General features: G+C 54.3%; 13 protein-coding genes across 13 annotated transcripts; 4 read left to right on the top strand and 9 right to left on the bottom strand.

Annotated features, from left to right (window-relative positions):
- Positions 1-106: 106 nt before the first annotated feature.
- Malapachy_0384 (hypothetical protein) lies at positions 107-964 on the bottom strand (the record flags this gene model as incomplete). Its single annotated transcript, XM_018134905.1, has 1 exon — positions 107-964. One exon carries the CDS (start codon positions 962-964, stop codon positions 107-109), a length of 858 nt encoding a protein of 285 aa, XP_017990290.1.
- Positions 965-1,649: 685 nt separating this feature from the next.
- Malapachy_0320 (40s ribosomal protein s3) lies at positions 1,650-2,408 on the bottom strand (the record flags this gene model as incomplete). The annotated part of the gene is made up of 1 exon (XM_018134845.1): positions 1,650-2,408. The coding sequence occupies one exon, from the start codon at positions 2,406-2,408 to the stop codon at positions 1,650-1,652; it is 759 nt and encodes a 252-aa protein (XP_017990240.1).
- A 795-nt stretch (positions 2,409-3,203) lies between these two features.
- Malapachy_0325 (mgm1-mitochondrial gtpase dynamin) lies at positions 3,204-5,913 on the bottom strand (the record flags this gene model as incomplete). The annotated part of the gene is made up of 2 exons (XM_018134850.1): positions 3,204-5,725; positions 5,757-5,913. 2 exons carry the CDS (start codon positions 5,911-5,913, stop codon positions 3,204-3,206), a joined length of 2,679 nt encoding a protein of 892 aa, XP_017990230.1.
- A 258-nt stretch (positions 5,914-6,171) lies between these two features.
- Positions 6,172-7,470, bottom strand: Malapachy_0382 (hypothetical protein; the record flags this gene model as incomplete). Its single annotated transcript, XM_018134903.1, has 1 exon — positions 6,172-7,470. The coding sequence occupies one exon, from the start codon at positions 7,468-7,470 to the stop codon at positions 6,172-6,174; it is 1,299 nt and encodes a 432-aa protein (XP_017990291.1).
- A 113-nt stretch (positions 7,471-7,583) lies between these two features.
- On the top strand, positions 7,584-9,225 carry Malapachy_0361 (rexo1 protein; the record flags this gene model as incomplete). Its single annotated transcript, XM_018134882.1, has 2 exons — positions 7,584-8,951; positions 8,980-9,225. 2 exons carry the CDS (start codon positions 7,584-7,586, stop codon positions 9,223-9,225), a joined length of 1,614 nt encoding a protein of 537 aa, XP_017990274.1.
- Malapachy_0389 (hypothetical protein) lies at positions 9,226-9,849 on the bottom strand (the record flags this gene model as incomplete). Its single annotated transcript, XM_018134910.1, has 2 exons — positions 9,226-9,543; positions 9,778-9,849. The coding sequence occupies 2 exons, from the start codon at positions 9,847-9,849 to the stop codon at positions 9,226-9,228; spliced, it is 390 nt and encodes a 129-aa protein (XP_017990310.1).
- Positions 9,850-10,572: 723 nt separating this feature from the next.
- Positions 10,573-11,088, top strand: Malapachy_0413 (hypothetical protein; the record flags this gene model as incomplete). The annotated part of the gene is made up of 1 exon (XM_018134934.1): positions 10,573-11,088. The coding sequence occupies one exon, from the start codon at positions 10,573-10,575 to the stop codon at positions 11,086-11,088; it is 516 nt and encodes a 171-aa protein (XP_017990235.1).
- A 5-nt stretch (positions 11,089-11,093) lies between these two features.
- Positions 11,094-11,901, bottom strand: Malapachy_0369 (phospholipase carboxylesterase family protein; the record flags this gene model as incomplete). The annotated part of the gene is made up of 2 exons (XM_018134890.1): positions 11,094-11,575; positions 11,604-11,901. 2 exons carry the CDS (start codon positions 11,899-11,901, stop codon positions 11,094-11,096), a joined length of 780 nt encoding a protein of 259 aa, XP_017990269.1.
- A 781-nt stretch (positions 11,902-12,682) lies between these two features.
- Malapachy_0367 (hypothetical protein) lies at positions 12,683-13,388 on the top strand (the record flags this gene model as incomplete). Its single annotated transcript, XM_018134888.1, has 2 exons — positions 12,683-12,705; positions 12,731-13,388. 2 exons carry the CDS (start codon positions 12,683-12,685, stop codon positions 13,386-13,388), a joined length of 681 nt encoding a protein of 226 aa, XP_017990273.1.
- An 81-nt stretch (positions 13,389-13,469) lies between these two features.
- Malapachy_0323 (26s proteasome non-atpase regulatory subunit 8) lies at positions 13,470-14,309 on the bottom strand (the record flags this gene model as incomplete). Its single annotated transcript, XM_018134848.1, has 1 exon — positions 13,470-14,309. One exon carries the CDS (start codon positions 14,307-14,309, stop codon positions 13,470-13,472), a length of 840 nt encoding a protein of 279 aa, XP_017990312.1.
- Positions 14,310-14,460: 151 nt separating this feature from the next.
- Malapachy_0415 (hypothetical protein) lies at positions 14,461-15,353 on the top strand (the record flags this gene model as incomplete). Its single annotated transcript, XM_018134936.1, has 5 exons — positions 14,461-14,468; positions 14,499-14,566; positions 14,593-14,652; positions 14,679-14,849; positions 15,349-15,353. 5 exons carry the CDS (start codon positions 14,461-14,463, stop codon positions 15,351-15,353), a joined length of 312 nt encoding a protein of 103 aa, XP_017990239.1.
- Positions 15,354-15,388: 35 nt separating this feature from the next.
- Malapachy_0343 (cytochrome b5) lies at positions 15,389-15,901 on the bottom strand (the record flags this gene model as incomplete). The annotated part of the gene is made up of 4 exons (XM_018134866.1): positions 15,389-15,458; positions 15,497-15,693; positions 15,761-15,789; positions 15,823-15,901. The coding sequence occupies 4 exons, from the start codon at positions 15,899-15,901 to the stop codon at positions 15,389-15,391; spliced, it is 375 nt and encodes a 124-aa protein (XP_017990293.1).
- Positions 15,902-16,081: 180 nt separating this feature from the next.
- On the bottom strand, positions 16,082-18,187 carry Malapachy_0338 (protein serine threonine phosphatase 2c; the record flags this gene model as incomplete). The annotated part of the gene is made up of 3 exons (XM_018134862.1): positions 16,082-16,163; positions 16,201-16,211; positions 16,241-18,187. The coding sequence occupies 3 exons, from the start codon at positions 18,185-18,187 to the stop codon at positions 16,082-16,084; spliced, it is 2,040 nt and encodes a 679-aa protein (XP_017990249.1).
- Positions 18,188-18,440: the final 253 nt, after the last annotated feature.

The raw sequence follows: 18,440 nt of genomic DNA, 5'->3' as shown, positions 1-18,440 counted from the left end.
CCGCCACTTATGAGTAGGTATTTCCATTACATAGCCTACTTAACCTGGGGCGGTCTACGACTAGAATAGAGTGAGCCGTGTGAAACGTTCAGTTCCTTTTTGTGTTTTAGCTCAGGCTCGGGAAAGCGCTCTCGTCCGCAATGTCGACGTTGAGGCCCTTACCGCCCGCAGGGGCACGGCCACCGCGAGCTGCACCACGGCCACCGCGGGCACCACCACGGCCACCGCGAGCGCCGCGAGCATCACCACGACCACCACGGGCACCACCACGGCCACCGCGGGGCGCACGGTCCGAGCTGCGCGACGGCTGCTGGTACACGGGCTCGATCTCAATGGTCTGTTTCTCCTTGCGAGTGGTACGCGGGGCAGCCGACTTCTTCTCGGTGCCGGCAAAGTACGACTCACCCTCGCCCTTGTCAAGGCGCTGACCGTACACTGATTCATCGGCCTCCACGGCACGCGGCGCAGCCACTGTGGCGATCTGCGCACGCTTCTCCTTCTGGCTGGCAAAGTACTGGTCGAGGGTGAGGGTGTTGTCCTGCTCCTCCTCCTCGAAGCGCTTCTTCTCGGCGTTCTCGGCCTCGGCGTCAGCCTTGGCATCCGCCTCAGCGCCCTCCTCGAGCTTCTTCTCGCTGACAGCGTCGTCGCCGCCCCAGCCCTGGCGCACCGACTTCGCGGTGTCCTCACGACCAGACATCGAGTGACGGTCAAAGGCACGACGGCCACCACGAGCGCCGCCACGGCCACCACGGCTGCGGTCACCCTTGCCACGGTGGGAGCGCTCGTTCTTACCACGGTCGGCGCCACGGTGGTCACGCTGGACAGGCTCCTCAGCCGCGCGCGGCAGGCCAGGCACGTTGCGACGAGCCGTCTCGGTCTTCGCGGGCGCAGCGGCCGGAGCAGGAGCCTCCTCCTGGCCATCCACACCCAGCAGCTGGAACGGGTTGTTGATCGCAACCGACATGTTCAGTTCAGATAGAAAAGTCTGCTGAAAGTTTGCGACTGAGTTCTAGGAATCTAGCTGTTAATCCACTACCGTATCGTAACGTACCACACCCACGCCCAAGGTCGATGGAAGAAAACTAGCGGCCGGGCTTCGTTCGCACCTACGGCCGCCTCGCTTTCTGCGGCCCACCCCCTCTGCGGCTGAGAATTTTTGCATTTCTACCACCCCATGCGGAGTATGGGCACAAAGTCACATGATTTTTTTAAGCACGCTGGCCTCACTCCCCAGCACACACTGCGGTACGCACGCTGGCATAGGCTAGGAATCCGGGGCATTGGGCGTGGGCCGTGTACACTGGGGTACGGCACGCAACTCCGTGATAAATTCACAGTGCCAGCTCGCATCGGACCGACTCTATGGTGTCCACCACATTCCGTCGTAGACTTGATAGATCCGCTTCTCAAACGAAAACACATCGTCTTCTTCACCCGCTTCAAAGCGTGGATTTTGGGCACACGCCGTGGATATCCAACGACGCATGTCATCTACATGGATATGACTAGAGACGCAATTCCGCTACACAAACGCGCACCATGCTGCGCGGGCACGAATGCCTCTTATACGAGCATGTAGCGGCGTGGGAATACAGCGCACACGCGACCAACAACACTCCCGATTACCTGGGGGATTTGAAGCTTCGCGCTTAGAACGCAGCAGCCTGCGGCGCAGCCGGAGCGGCCTGCTGGGCCTCGGCCTGGGCAGGAGCCTGCGGCTGGTTGCGCGCCTCCGAAACAGGGTGCGCCGGCGGCTCGTCCTCCTTCGGCTCGATGATGGTAACCGCATCCGGGAGCGGGAACGGACGGCCCGTGCGACCCTCGGGGTCCCAACCGTGCATGATCTTGACCTTGATACCAAGCACACCCTGCTTCATCAGAACGTGGCGGGTAGCGTGGTCCACAAAGTCCTTGGCCGGCTGACCAGTGTGGATCATAAAGCCATCGTTGAACTTCATGCTCTTGGCACGGGCAGCACGCAGCTTACCCGAGATGATGACCTCACAGCCCTTGGCACCCGACTCCATGACGTAGCGGAGCACACCGTAGGCAGCACGACGCACCGGCAGACCACCGAGGAGCTTGTTGCGCAGCGACTCACACTGGGCCACGGCGTGGAGACCACGGTTCATGACCTTCTCGGCGTAGAGCTCAAGCGAGCCCTCCGGGAAGCGGAAACGCTGGCGCACCAGCGCGGTCAGCTCGCGCAGGCGGCGACCCTTGTCACCGAGCACCTCCTGGGTGTGGGTAGCACGGATGATAATCTCAGTGCGAACGTGGTTCACACGGACCAGGCAGCCCGAGTAGCCCTCAGCAGCGAGCTCACGAGTGAAGAACTCGTTCAGCTCAGCGGTGAAGACACCGTCCGCAACAAACTTCCTCTTCTTCGAGATAATAGCAGACGCCATACTGGTGTTGTGAAGGTCGACGACAACCGTAGTGTAGCAAGAAAGGAGGTTCGCTGACCCACGCTGTCCTTCGCGCTCGCAGAACTGCAAAAACTGTGTAATCACGTGAACTACTGGCCATGGACCCTCATCCAGGGAGACTCGTTTCAGCTCCACGGTCTGCTTGGTAAGCAACTGTCTGGCGCACACCTCGTCGTCCTCCACATCAAAAACGTTCGTAGGAACGTCCATAACGAGGTACGTATGGATGCTCACAGCAGGCGGGAAGCGCAAAGGCTGTGATTGATGAAGTGCACGACTGCACGTAAAACTGGCATCTCTTGACCGATGGGGCTGCACATCAACGTGCGGCACCCTTGACGAGAATCGACTGTCTGAGCCTATTCTTCGTGCCTGCTGTGTGCTTTGTGCTGTGCAGCATCCTAACTAAAAACAGTAGTTACTATGCAATGTACGACTGCGTCTACTTTGTGTTTGTTCATGTCAGAGTGAGTGTATTCGCGACGGGACTTAAGAGCATCGAGCCGTATCCTTTGCGGGATACCGTGGCCGAAGTTTGAGTCATAGCCCGCCGAAAACAAGACCTTGTTGGGCCTACCTGACTTTTGTCGCCTCGGCACAGGAGAGGGTACATGCCTGGTCGGCCGGATGTGCGACTTGGGCTCCGTGTCCCACACGTCCCAAGCGGTAGTTGTAGCAAGTGTGTGCCGATATGGCACTCTCCTGCGACAACGGCCAATGTCCGCCCACATACCATGTTTTACATAAGTGTTTGTATTGCATATGTACGAAGAATTAAAAGAAGAGCCATTTTGATGTAGACTTGGCTGGGTGGCGGTCATGGTACAGTCGTGTAAGGTCATCGAGTTTGAGCATAACCTCTTCCAACTTCGTCTTGCGCTCTTGCAAGTCGATGTGGTTCCGAATCGCCGGATTCTCACGAGCAAAGTTGACCATGTCTTCATGCGTCATATCGTAGCCTAGACGTGCATCGATCTCACGCGGGAACTGGTAGAAGAATTCTGCAAGCAGTTCAATATTGATGAACATCACAGCCGTGTACGTCAGCTTGTCCGCCACCACATTCAAGAACGTCTCTGGGCAGAAAGCTTGCGATTGCGGACCCGCTTTGCATCGCCACGACCTGAGGGCTGCAAGGCGCATGCGGAGAATGTCGGCACGGTCTTGAAGGAACCGTGCTTCGCGTGCCTTCATGAGTAAAGCCGAGTTGAAGCCAGGGCGAGTAGGGTCGTTTTGATCCTCGACCTCAAGATCCGTGGGACGCTCTTCGGCCAGCTCCACACGCTCTGCAATGCGCTTGCGCTCGCGTTCTTCAAGTTGTGTAATGTACTCCATTGCACCACGCAAACGACGACCACCCACGAGGTTCTTCAGACGGTCGTATGCTTCTGTGCACATAGCCAACTCATTCTGCATGAGAAGCACTGATTGTTGACGTCCCTGTTCCCACTCGCGCTGATCCATTTCCACTTCATACTTGTATGGTTTGACACAGTTCTCCACCTGATCAGCTGTGATACCGAAGCGGTCACGGAGAAGTGCACTGCCGAAGGCAATAATGCGCTCAGCAGTCTCGTGATGGTGGTTGAATGGCTCAGCGGTAGCGAGCTGCTCTAGCTGTGTGCGAATGGTATTGGCCACAAGTTGGGTGCTCATACGGCCGATACCACTCTTGGTCAGCGAGGAGGAGCACATATCCAGCTTGTGGTTCCACATGGCATCCAAATCCTCAGGTTTGAGCTTACCCTGCCTTCCCAGCGCTGTCAGTTCGCGCACCTGGTCATCTGTCCAGTACGCCTGCGCCAAAATATCCATGACTTTGTCGTCCAGTGCCTGCTTTAGAAGGAAACGCACTTCCGGCTTGCCGAAGCTTGATGAGAAATGCTTGAAGCGTTGTTTCATGATATCCATGACTTCGGCCACGTAGGTTTCAGGCGTAATTGCACGGTCGTTGTACTGCACCTTAAATTGGTAGGCAGCATCATCTAGTTCAGAGCGAACCAAGTTCGCAACACCACTCAGGGACGAGCCCATGTGCTCTTCCAGCACAACCATAAGGCGCTGACGCAGCTGGTCTGAGCCCACCATAGGCGCCTGTCCAGCATGGCGCCCACGTGTCGGCGCAGCAAAGTGTTCACGATGCTCCTCAAAGAAGCGGCGCTCATACTCTTGCGTCAGCTGGATGAGCGAGTTGCTGCGCGAAAGGGCAAACATCGATTGGCCCACCTGGTGCGGTGCCTTGCACACAACACCAACATACCCCAATGACAGTGGGTACTTGTTGTTGTTCAAGATCGCTGCGCCAACTTCGGGAGCGACCAAGTCCATCTTGGTAATCACACCAATTGTACGAACACCCATTGGATCGACTTTGCGGCTCGCTCGCAGCGCTGGCGAGTTGGCCAAGTCCACATCTGCCGCACACACTGCCAAAATAATATTGGGCTCCTTAATGTATTTGTCACACAGGCCGCTGATCTTCTCACGTAACTCTTCTGGCTGGTCCATAGAACTCAGCTGAACGTAGCCCGGCAAGTCGATCATCGAGAGATCAGGCACATGAGGGCTGTGAATGTGCAGCTCAATAGGCGTCTCTGACACACATTCTTCCTTCGGTACAGCCATATTCATATCGTACAACATCTTTTGGATGCGGCTAAAGTCGGTAATCTTGCCCATGCCTGTACCTGGGAACTCGCCATACTCCACAATGCCATCAGCGGGTTGATGGTCCTTCGGTACATGTACCAATGTCAGCTCAATTGGTCGGCGAGTGACCATATTGTTGCCCTTTGGCAAGAACTCATGGCCGACAATAGTCTCCAGCACGCTACTCTTACCACTGCTCTGCGATCCAATGACCACAATGCTAGGGAGAATAAGCTCTTCACTGTCATGATCGATGGTCTTGAGAATGTTGCGCACTTCGATGAGCTTTCGTGTGAGGAGCATCAGCTCATCGCTGTTTTCGGGAGACGGAGGCTGTTCGCCACCTTCGCCCTGTTCACCATCGCCCGAAACAGCGGCGGCCACAGCGGCCGCAGCGGCCGCAGCAAGACCCTTGCCACCATTGCCATTTCCACCGCTGCCTTGGCCATCTTCATGTTCGTCTTCACTGTCTTCTCGTGAACTCCAGTACGACGACGATTGGATATCGTTCAATCGTTGCATAAGTGAGCGGAAGCCACTCTGTGCAGATTGGGCCACATCCGAAGAGAAGCCAGACACTGAATCAAACAAGTCAGAGGCCGTTTCTCCGGCACTGTTAAAGAGGCCTTTCACCTTGGTCTTGAAGCCTGCCAGTCAATATGTGTTTGTTATACATACCATCCAGTTTATGATCCACGTACGCGTAAGCGCCACCAGCAGTTACTAGCCCGGCCAGTGGCAGGCGAACCAGCTTCAACATAGCGCGAGGCACAAACGTGCGGGTGCTCAAAGCGCGTGACGATGGCACTTGACGCGCAAGGTGGTGCATTTGCATCGTTTGCACGGAGGGGCGTACTGACAACATATGCAGAGCTTGTGCTGACGGGATATACGGTTGACGTGGTACAATAACCCTACGACGCCACATGGCGGCATTCGTACGGGCGGTTACCGCACGCCGAAGTGCCCACATGATAGTCAACCACAGCACCGATTGTTCAGTGGCAAAGGCGCTGATCGCTCGCATGTTTCGTTCAGGGTCTGCTTAGTCGGTTGGCCCGCGCGTTAAATTGTGGAATTATGCATTTTCTACCTACGATAAAATTCGGTCGTACGCGGTCAGCAACTCGCGTGCCAAGCCCTGAATCGCGGGGTCGGGCGATCCATCGGACGATTCATGCCACCCATTCAGGCGACCAGCATGAACGTATGGAGTGCCAGTCCACGTGCACTGGGCCCCATAGCGCGCAGTAGAGTCTAGCGCCTCTGGCGGGGCGACGGCCACGAACGTAGCGGCAATAGCTCCTTTGTACGCATCGATCGGATGATGAGGTGAGAATGTCCAACGTGCCAGGTAAAAGACCAACTTCATCATGAGAAGCATGATGCTTGGGATGACGGTACTGAAGATGCTGCTGGCCACGATACCCGGATGCGCGGTGTACACGCGTGGGGCATGCGCATCATGCGTATTCACGTAGCGCTCATCCATAGCAAGTGCAGCCAGTTCACACTGGTACTTCGTGGATTCATAAGGATGTGGTGAAATGCGTGGGTCGAGGCACTGGAAATCGTCCAAATGGAAGTCGTTTCTATTCGCCTCGAGCGAGCCTGTCCAAATGACACGCGAGGGCACGGCGTATGGGGAGCGTCGAAGAAGCGGTTCAAGTGCTTGAACAAGCACGTAATGAGAACCGACATTCGTTTGCCAGACCCATCCATACCCATCATCGCTCTTGTCACCAGCGCGTTGCAACTTGTACGACGGGAACGTTACAGCTTTGTGCAGACTTGTAAGAATCTCCCATGTCGCCCACAGCCAGTTGACACCGATCCAGGCAGCGCCACCTGCGTTCAAAATGATATGCGTAAGGTACGGCACTTTATCGGTAATCAGCTTCGCACAAGCCTTTGTATTCTCCAAACTCGCGAGATCCAACGGAATAACCTCGATGATCGTGCCGCGGCAGAACGATTGGCGGTAGTGGATCCGTGCTTCACGCGTGCGTGTATCAAGTGGTGCAGAGTCATCCTGGGTGAACTCGCGCTTACGCAGCGACGAGGCGCTGGCCACAGCGCTGCTCGATGCCTCAGCCCATCGCGATGGTGAGGTATTCTTCTGCACAGCCAGGTCATCTGCAGTAGCGAGACGCGCTAAGATCTGTTTAAGATGAGTTACAGCCTCTGCGGCCTTCGCCTGGTTTCGGCACGCGAGAAGCAGCGTACAGCCTTCTGCCGCATGAAACGGTGTGCCTGCGACCTCATGATCGCCGCTATCCAGGGCAGCACTATCAGGCGGCGTGGGATTGGAGAGCTGCACAAGCAAGCGCTCACATACACCCAAGCCTACGCCAGCATTGGCACCTGTCACCAAAACGATAGGACGAGACATCTCACCAAGGTACGACCTGGCGTGGTGGATAGGGCAAACCAAAGGGGACGCGAGCGAGCCTCACGCCATGTTCACATGTGGAGGCCCGAGGCGCTCTCTTCCACTTCGCACTTATGCTGCCTACGCGTGGGCGGCTCACCGATGTGGTGTGCCCAGCTCATCGGGATGGCGAGTGTGAATCGCGCCGTGTCGCATGCCCATTTTCGCATGATCTATCCAAGGTACGGCCGCCTCCACGTATAGATGAACCTGCGCCCAAACGTCGACACATGGAATCTGGCGTCAGTGCGAGTCCAGCGGACTCCTTGCGAGCCTCTACTAGTGCCTCCGTAGGGCCGAGCTCGACCCTGGTATGCCCAAGACTTACGTCGAAAGATCATTCCGTTACCTCCAAGATCTCCCTTGCGACGCGCCAAGATGGCGTGAAAAAAATGTTTACGACGTTATGCCGATTCTACGCGCCTCTTCTTCAACATTCCCATCCTACGATCCAGTCCTGGGGTCGGCAGATGGCAGCTGTTCATGCGAAGAGTATGGAAGTAGAGGTCTTCAAGCATGCCAGTGAGTATTCCTACAAAACGTCCTGTATGACAGCGGCGGCTAGCGTACTCAAACGCGCTACAGATGTGCTACAGTCTTCGCTGGATGATGCACAGCAGGTCCTGGAGCAAGGGGATACCAAGGCTGCGTACGATACATTGCAATCATGCACTGAAATTGGTACGCACACCGATGTGGTTAAAAAAAGGGAGCAGGCGTCCCTACGTCAACGTGGTCGTTTGACGCGCACTCGGTTGGCCAAAGCAGGGTTCCTATGCCCGAAAGGCGATCTCGCTACACTAGGCTACCTTACTTCTTTGCCTGAAGAATGGGGTCCAGGAAGTACCAAACCTGACGCGACAGGCGAGGAACAAACTTGCGTTCGGTGCGGGATGCCATTTACTGTGGGGCCTTTAGGCGTGTCGCATGACCTACGACCTGGGCAGCAAGACCCAGAGGCATGCCGGTACCATCCAGGACGTCCACGACGCGAGGCCACCAGCGACCCCCGTGCACGCAAAGTGCTTCGCTGGACTTGCTGCGGTCGCGCTGTAGATACCCAGACCCTGGGCGACGACCGATGTGCTACAGGGCCTCATGTGTTTAAGGAAGAACAGCCTCGCGAGATGCATCGTCGTTCTGCGTATGTAACATGGCATGATCTCGAGCATGACACGTCCGAGCTATTGGATGTGGCGGCGCTAGACTGTGAAATGAGCTACTCTACAGCCGGTTTGAGCGTGACACGTATTACGCTGGTCGATGCTATGGGAGATGTGGTATTTGACGAGCTCATTCAGTGCTCTGACGGCGTCTCTATCGTGGACTTTAATACTCAGTTCTCCGGTATTCAGCCGGACGAGTACGAAGCCAAGGCTATATTTGATTTGGAGGCTGCCCGTCGCGCTTTAGCGCAGTACATTGGCCCTGAAACCGTCTTGGTACGTTCCTCTATAACTGACCTTCTAGATTGGCCATGGATTGGAAAACGACTTGCATGCTATCCGCCTAGTGCACACGAATGTGGTAGATACCTGCTACCTCTTTCCACACCCGCGAGGCTTGCCCTATCGCCTGGCCCTGCGCGAGCTTGTAGGCCAGCATCTCGGGAAAATTATCCAGGCAGGCGGCGCAAGTGTGGGCCACTCCTCTGCTGAAGATGCACAAATGACATTGGAGCTTGTGCGCTGGAAATGGCTAGATGCGTGCTCCTAGTTACGACGATGACGGCTTTTGAAGTGCCGCGCGCTTTTCTCGCCGTGCTGCACGACGCATCTTGCGCCGTTCGAGACGTGGCACGTAGGTCTCTTGCGTGGCATCCTCATGGACCGTCTTGCGCTTCTTGGACGCAGACGCCGTGGCTTGCATGGCTTTCGCACGCTCATCTTCTAGCAGGTCAATTAGCGTGCGTGGATCGATATATAAAACCTTATTACCTTCTTTCTTCTTCTCCGATTCGGCGAAAGCAACAAAACGTGCATAGCGGCGCTTGTGGTTTTTGCTTTCGAGATGAACCTCGATGCTTTTCTCGTTCTTTAGGTGTACAATAGGACAAGCAACACATCGGAACAGTTGCACGTGCGAATTAGACTCGTCATCCACGTAAATAGGACTTTGGAGCGCCTGAGCTACCGTGAACGCACCGTCCTCACTCTCCTCCTCGTCCTCGTCGTCGTCGTCATCATCACTGTCATCCTCATCCTCATCACTGTCCTGCAGATCCGAGTCACTTGCACTATCCTCGTCAAGAGCCGCTTCTAGTGATACAGGTGCATCGTCCTCCTCCTCTTCATCAAGTTGGGCGCGCAATGCAGACGCCTTATTCAGACGCTTAAACATGTCGTGCTACGTCAATGCACGATTCGTGGCCGATTTTTTTTTTTTGGCAGATGACAAAACGCACGTCTGGTCCTCTCTCGACGCGTTCAACCTCCACTTCCATGTCGCGTCGACCTCGTGAGCGTAGCGGCGCCAGCGCTCGAACTGCTGGTGCCGAGCCAGCGTCGGCCGTACGGACGCCATCGTCCACCCAGCATGTGCATGATAATATGCCCTCATCAACTGTGCCGGGGAATGAAGCGTGGTTTGATGCATTGACATGCAATTCCAAAGACGTACCTATCTCGGCAGCAGCTCGATCCATGGCATTAAATATAGGCGAAGGGCCCATCACAAGGATGGTACATGACCTTGTAAGGTTGTCTCTATTTACAGAGTATCAAAGATCCCCGTTGCGTCGTGATGCTATTGTGAAAAAAGGTATGTTGCATGGCACTGACTGTAGTGCTTGAGAAAGAGACCACCCGTATTTTTCCTGTTATATTAGCAGGCGCCCAACAGATTCTTCGAACTACCTTCGGATTTGAACTTGTAGAGATGCGCGTTCGTGGTGCAGAAAATCCTCTACTGGCCGAACAAGCAAAGGCCCTGGATGGTCGAGTGGGTACCAAACGAAGAAGAACAGAAGAGAACAACGAGTCATCTAGCCGCAAAGCCATCAGTTCTGCGACAGCATACATTTTGCGCTCTACCCTTCCATCCAATGTAATTCAAGCACTCACTATGTCCTCCTCGACTGCATCGTCGATGGTGGATTGGCGGCAAACGGAAGATGAAACTGGGTCTATGGGCCTGTTGTTTGTGATTCTGAGTCTAATTCTTCTCTCCGGGCGTCAAGTGGGCGAAGGAAAGCTGCGTGCCTATCTAGCCCAACTTTCGCTGTTTATTGACCGGCCATTACCCACCGCTATTCAAACACATGGCGCAAGGACTGTCGATGACCTCGCTGATGCACGGCGTGGACACAATGAACAAAGTAACCTAGAGTCCTTTTTGCAGCAAATGCAACGGTATGGGTATCTGGAAAAAGTGCGTGTGGCAGCAAGCGCTGAGACACCCTCCGCGCCGTCCTTTGAGTGGCGTTGGGGAGCCAGAGCAGAGCTAGAAATCGGCGAAGCAGGTGTGGCGGCATTTGTCACAGATCTATACCAGAATGGCGCCAAATCCGAAAATGAAAATGTTGCTTCAGAGCTGCGTCGACGAATTGAACGCGCTGCTGGTACACCGTTGGTAGGATGAGTCCATTAGGACACTGCCAGCACTTCGCCTTCCCGTTCCCAGGAGGAACGGTTCCTCCAATACTTGCTCCAGAATGGAATGATCTCTTTCCATTCCGCACCGTGAATCATCGTCTCACCAGAGCCGGGCAGGTTGATGTGCTGAACATGGGCAAACGCACGCTCGGCCCATGTCACTTGTCTCTGTGCTTCCGATGAAGCGAGGAAGGAACGTTCCCAACGTGTAGTGAACGCCAGAGGGGTAGAGCAGCGTTTTGATGATGTGGGAAGAGAGAGCAGCTGACTGCATACTGCCACGGCGCTCCCAAGAGGGGCTCCTTTCCATGCGACAAGCGCCTCAAGCATAGCATACCCTCCCTGTGCATATCCAAATAGGTGAATGTTGGCTGCAGGCCAACCACATCCGCCTTGGTCTGGTGTAGTTGTAAGATACGTAAATAAGGCATGCAGCGACGCGATTGCTTGACGTGGATCTGGATGCACAATCACTAGAGTCAGTGGAGCCTTACAACGTACACTCGCCCAATGAGTCGAAACTGTCCCACCACATCCATGCCTGCTCCTCTAACAATGGGACGCGATGAGGTGCTTGAAGGCTGAGAATTGCTGTTTGTGGGAGAGTCGTTTGTAACTGCTGGCCCAACGTGAAAAACGAGGCACAAGTATCGCCCAACCCATGCAGAAAAATCAACAAATTGGAGTCTGCGTCTTTGGCTCGCTTGTATTCGAAGTGAAGTGAGTAGCCACTATGCTTTTTCAAGCCCTCCGAAGAAGCAACAGGTTTACGTGCCTTGTCGACAGGCGAGGCTTGCATTTGCAGTGTGCACGGACGACCAGGCCTCCCAGAATCTGAGCGTCGTGGCACATATCCCTCACGTGCACACGTGTCTTGGTGGCGCTGACAAGTCTCGGCGCGCGAGCGTGTATAATTACACGCATTCCACGCCTCAGTGGACTGACTCTATTGACGTCCCCTGCTATCTCGACTGCGCTGACAGGCATTCCTCATTTTCATACTCTAGTATGGTATGTTTCGGTATACTTTCTTTTCTGACGCCACGACAGTTAAATCAGCCTCCAGATGACAGACTGCATCCGCCACCCAACGCGTACCTAGGCACATCTATGCATACAGGGGCACCAAAAAGTCTGGAGACTTCGCATGACGCTTCGGGTGAGTCTGGACAAATCCTTACACCCAACGGGCCTATGCAGAGATACTCTGCACCTGCATTGTGTGATGTACGTGGGCCTACGCCACCGGGATTCATGGTGCTACCCCCGCCACCGCAAATGGTGCCAATGCCCGGCCACTCTGCACCACCGGCGCCTCTGCCACCAGGCATGTCATCCACTTATCCACCATATATGTTTGTTCCGCAATCATTGCAACCCATGATGGTCATACCAATGTACCCTGCCATGGCACCACCCATGCAATCCTCAGCACCTATGCCAATGACAGGGCCTGTGATGAGGAGACATATGAGCGCACCTATTACGGCCAACCCAAACCCGATGGATATGCCATCTTACGTGCTCGAGAAACGTGGTCGGGGTCGTCCACGAAAATATCCGCCATCTGCCTCGACTCCATGGACAGCCCCTCCTCGCAAGGGTCCTTATGACACACCCCCCCGCAGGTCCAAACTGAAACGGCCTAAACAGTTTCTGACTCCTTGGCAAATTTATTTCACCGAGGAGCTCCATAAACTCAAAGAGGTCAACCCAGACGTCACATTGAACGTGGCACATTTCTCTCATGAGGCAGGCAAACGGTATGCGGCTCTCTCTGAGGAAGAGCGGGCACCTTACATTGAACGAAGTCAGGCTTTGAAGAAAGAGTACCAAGTCAAACTGGAAGAATGGAAATCCAATCTTACACCTGAGGATATTCGTGAAGAGAACGTTTTCCGTGCGATGCAACGACGTTTGGGAAAGTCAAGACGTGCTAATATGAAGGACCCGAATGCGCCCAAACGACCCTCTTCTGCCTACTTTATTTTCCTGCGTGAACTCCGCAACAATCCAGCGTTGGCAGAGGAAGTGCTACATGGGGAGCAGGATGCTACAAAAATCAGTGTTCTTGCTGCAGCGAAATGGCGCGAGTATACCGAAGATACAAAGCGGCCGTATATCGAGAAAGCCAACCAGGAGCGTGCAGAATATGATAAACAGATGCGAGCTTATTCGGAAATGAAGAAGGGTGGGCATGATGGGGATCACACACACCCATGTGGTGATGCCAGCCACACACTTTCTGTACCGACATTGCCATCTCATCCGAACTCGTACCCATGATACCCTTTTGGCCTTCGCCAAACTCTGTAGTATATGTAAATATATTGTGAATGCACAGGGCCATTTCTACATAGGGGTCGTTTACACGATGCTTTCCAGTTCCTTCGCAAAGTGTAAATTGGTCGTAATAGTTGATCGCATAGGAATGAGCTCTTGTGCTTCCGAATCGCGATCCGTCTTTTTGTTCGCAAATTCCACCGTTTGGCTGGTCGGATTGATATGCCAGCCTCGCTCGGAAGCGAACTCCATGACTTCCTTCTGGCTGTCAAAGAACAACAAGGTGGCAACATCATTGAGAGGAAGTGTGTCGTACGCCTTCTCCTCGCAAGAAGCAATTTCGTGGCGGATGGTGATCATGAGCATGTCTACAAAGAAGCGGTACTCTTCGCGCGGAACATTTTGGCGCTCGTGCCAGACATTGGAGTACGAGCCCTCCATAAGCCACCGTTCCAGCAACACTGGGTGCTGAATGTATTTGGAGTTCTGAACCAGCGACACAGGCAGGGCCTCCAATGCAATATGGAATGACGCAATTGCATTCGAGGACAGGTCGCGCAACAAGGACAGGCCGACAATGGGCTCGTACAAGTCTGAGGGAGGAAGGACGTGATCCAGGTCAAGATAGAATGGCTTGAGCTGGCTCCAATAACGTTCAAATTGGTTGGTATCCTTTTTCCTTACACTCCAAAGAGCACCAATCTCCAAAACATGCCGAGCAAGGACCAGTTCTTCCTTGTACTTCGTAGCATCCAGAGCTTGGGGATAGAGCAGATCACGCTCAGTAAGCAGAATCTTCAGTTGTGAAAGGTCAGAACCGACCGACTCAAGCTCTTTCACATCGGGCTTCGCAGAAGATTCTAGTGATTGAAACTGCTTGGCCAGCTTATCGTGGGCACCTTGAAGCTCGTGATCTACTGCCATCGTCGCACAAGCCTTCGTCCTACAAGTGAGACCTCGGCGGCAAGTGCAAGCGACGCGCGTCTTGTCACGTGTTGTGGAGTGGACACCGCTAGGAACCTCGCCTTGATCAGAGCGTGCATGCATCGATAGCATGCGGCTTCAGGTCGCACGTATGGCAAGGTATGCATCACGACGTGGTTTGCATACGAGGAATGGAAATTTATCGTCACGCTCTGTTCTTGAGCATGCCGAACGGCAGTGGCCGTCCAACCCCTATTGTATGTCCTCACGCCTTCTTACGCAGTACATATGCTGTCCACGCCGCTGCGCCGCTGCATTGTATCTCACTTTGTGCTCCCCAAGGGTATGTGACAAATGCCTAACATGTAGCATTTATGATTCAAATCAAACCTGTCCATTTGCCAAGCTCAGAAGAGCATCCACCTGAAATTACCATGGCACCAGATGGCATCTTACACCCTCGCTTCGCTATGCGCAAGCCTGGTATCGGTGCGTGGGTGACCGCAGACCAAACTGTGTTTAAAGACTTGTACAAACGCCGTACGTATACTTTGCGTCTGATGAGTAGAACAATATCGCATGATCGCTCCCATGGCTACATTATCCCCCCACTTACCATCACTTATTACTCACCAGCTACAACAGCGCGTTCTTCAGGAAGCCGAGCTCTTATTTGCGCGTGTTTGTACAGGGGCCTTGTCAGATGGGAGCGGAGAGCCTATGGCTTTGGTAGACGACCTTCATACTCGCGCCGAGGGAAAGGCGGATGCGTCGTCGAGCGACGCAGTACCACGATACAATATGTCGGAACTCCCCAGGAACTCGGCCACATGGAGAGATGAAATGACAACGTGGATCACTAAATGTTTGCCTTACAAGCACGGCTGGCTCAAACAGGAGGACGGGGTGTATGCAGTGGAGAGACATCGCCATACCACCGACTTGTGCATTGCACTATGGCGCCTCGCTACGTGGCTCCACTCTGGGGAGGACGTCACTTCTAGGGCCACGGACGATACCAACATAACTACAACCATAGAGTGATATTGAAAGAAAATGTATCTATAACCATCTTCAATTTACTTGGTGTAGTGGTTGTAGACAAAGTAACCGATAATGGCAGCAAAGCCAATGATCATGACCAGAGGCCTGCACGGTTAGCAAGACACATAGATAGTAATACATACGGAGAGCCACCAGGGGTAGCCGACATGGTGTCCGAAGCCTTGCGGCCACGGCGCGGCACGTTCTCGGGGTCGGCAATCACACCAATCTGGAGTGACTTGAGAGTCTCACGGGCATCGTCCGAGTGACCGACATCCTCGAACGACTCGGTAGCGTCCTTCGAGGCCTCGCTGACCAGAACCTCATCACCACCCGGGTGCTACATTGGCATTAGTACACAGTTCTTACCCATGCACACGATGTGCATGACGCATATCAAAACATACCTCCGGGATGAACTTGGTCACATCGTACACTGCGAACTGTGAGTATTGTATGCGCGACATACCCTTGTTGTCGATGAGGAGCCAAAGGTTTTCCTCAGTGTTGTGCTGGCACAGCTCGGCGTAGGTAATCTGGCGAGACATGGTGAATTCGACGAAAGACAAAAGCCACTGAACGCGGGCGGTATACAAATTGGCACGTTCGGTGCTGCCGAACACCAACTCGGCCGAGAAGCGACCCCAAGCATCGACTTGAAATCAACAAGCGTTCATAGGCCACATGCGTTGTAAAGGTGCCTGTCGTTCTTCGTATTACATACGGGTCTATAGTTTTGCCGCAATGGTCGACGTCGACGACTCGGCCTCCTGTGCAGGTGTCTGCTTGGCAGAATGGAAAAGAATAACACTGTTGGGTTAGCCAAATCGGAGTACTAAGCACATACTTGACAGTAATCTGATGGTTAGTAGAAAAGAAATACGTACATCATCACGGTAACGACGAGATTCTGGGCTTGGAATGGCAAGAAGACCACCGACACGCTCATGAGCTGCACCACCTAGTGCGTTGCGCACAAGGTGTGTGCTAAGGTTATCATCTTCGAACGTAAACTGCTGGTTTTGCGCCTTGAGTAGCGGATGATGCACACCCACAGGCGGTTGGGTCTCAGTCGTAGACGTTGCAGCGTTGGAGGCAATAGTTGCAGAAGGCTGGAAGCATCGGCGCTGCAAATCGTTGGCACTGATGGCTCCACGCATGCCGGCCAGGTGACCAGCCACAAGACCAACAGCCTCCTCGTTGGAAAGTAGGTCCCATAGACCATCGGTAGCCATGATAATAAAGCGCAACTCTCGGGTTGACGACGATGAGGACAGAGGTCCAGCGGTCAGCGAGCTAGCCAGACCCTCGGAGGAACCTGTGCTTGGTGTGGAGTCTGACGGAATATTCACATGACGCCATTCGACCACTGGTTCCGCAGTGACATAGGGTGGTGTCTTGAGAAGCCGAGGCGGCTTTCGGTAGCCACCCGACGGAAGGAACGCCTCAGCAATGCGGTCCTGCGTCGTTCGGTCCCATTTGTAGCGAGCATCGCCAAAGGCACGCGTAGGCTCCAAACCGCCTAGGACACGACCACGCTGGATGACAAACGGCGCTTCGTCCGCTGGATGTTCACGTTGAATACGCTTCACTTCGGAGGGATTCCGACCTGTCTGATCGATGCTCAGCGCTTCCACTTCCCAGCGGCCGGCACGCTCGTCCCAGTAACCAGCTACAGCGCGAGAGTCACCCGTAGATGCAACATACAAATCGCGACGTGCACTGTCGACATACACCATCAAAGCACAACTACCGCTCAATGCTGGCAAAATACTCTCATAAGCCGTAGCTTGTGATATAGTAGGGAATGTTGATGAATTAGAGCCGTTCAAGCTGGATGGCCATATGCTGTGAGCCAGTGTCGACAATGAATTGGTATCAGACCCTGCCTTGTCTTTCGACAGAGTTGCAAGGCTTAGTTCGTACTGCTTCAGCAGCTCAAGAGGTGTATTCACAATCTCCTTGTCAAGCCCGCGGAAGCCCTTGACGAGAGCGCGCTTCACAATTTCAGGATCACCATCCAACGCGGCTGAAGCAAGACGATGGCTGTTCTCTGTGGTGGAGCCGCTAAACAACGAGCGCCAAACAGACGAAGAGAGGGGCATCTTGGAACGCGCCATCTTGGCGTACTCGCCCGTCTCCTTGAACACCTTATCCAACTCCAAAGCCACAAAGGCAATCAGCTTGCGCGAAAGAACATGTGACGTATACTCACCGCCATGGCCATCCATCACCGTGAAGAAACAGAGATCGCCATGAGTCAGTCCCTCTGCTGAAGCAGTGCGCTCAGCTTTGGGCTCATGAATACCGCGATCACGCTCGACAATGACTTCAGCATGTTTGTCCTCAATCGGGTTGTTGCTTGCAACGCTGTTTGTATCGTACCGCGCCACAAGGCACGCGCCTGCCGGACGATCGACACGTGTGCTGCGTTCATTTTCACGCAAGCGAATATCCACCTGATCAGGTGTGAGTGGTGTAATGACCTTGTAAGGGTTCTGCCCCGGCTCCTTCGATACCGCAGGAATGGTAAACGAAGAAGACTTGGCGCTCATAGAGAACCGGCGAGCTCGAGAATCGGATGTAGGTCGAGAGCGCATATTAGCCCAGTAGTACCACGTTCCAAAGGCCGCGGCAGATCCAGCTACACCGACAATGACCCACTCTGTGCGCCGTTGTCGTTTGTACGCGTCCGTCGGGCTATTCGAGGAAGAGCCACGGCTCGATGCAGCGATACGAGCTGGCGACTTGCGTGTCGGTTGCGATGAAGTTGACAGCGTGCGTGCCAGGTCAGATAGGCACACACGACGCCGCAGCGCGAAGCGCGGAGGCATATAGATAGTGTATAACAACAGGTAAACGTATACACAACGTTGTGCAAGCACCCACCGAAGAGACAAGCGCTCACAATGTGTGCTCCAGTGTCCGGCTAGATGGCTGGTTGATCAGCCTGACACGCAGGCGAGCCACAGAGTGAGGCCTCTAGTGGAGGTACGGCGGCCCGTGGCCGATACTGCACGTGTTGGTTAGTCAGCGTGTGCACTGGCTATAGGGCTGCGTACGTGGCCTTTGCGCGTATCTGACGCA

The sequence above is a fragment of the Malassezia pachydermatis genome (genome assembly GCF_001278385.1).
Source record: "Malassezia pachydermatis strain CBS 1879 chromosome Unknown scaffold10, whole genome shotgun sequence".
NCBI classification, from domain to species: domain Eukaryota; kingdom Fungi; phylum Basidiomycota; class Malasseziomycetes; order Malasseziales; family Malasseziaceae; genus Malassezia; species Malassezia pachydermatis.
This window is presented reverse-complemented; position numbering and strand designations above follow the sequence as displayed.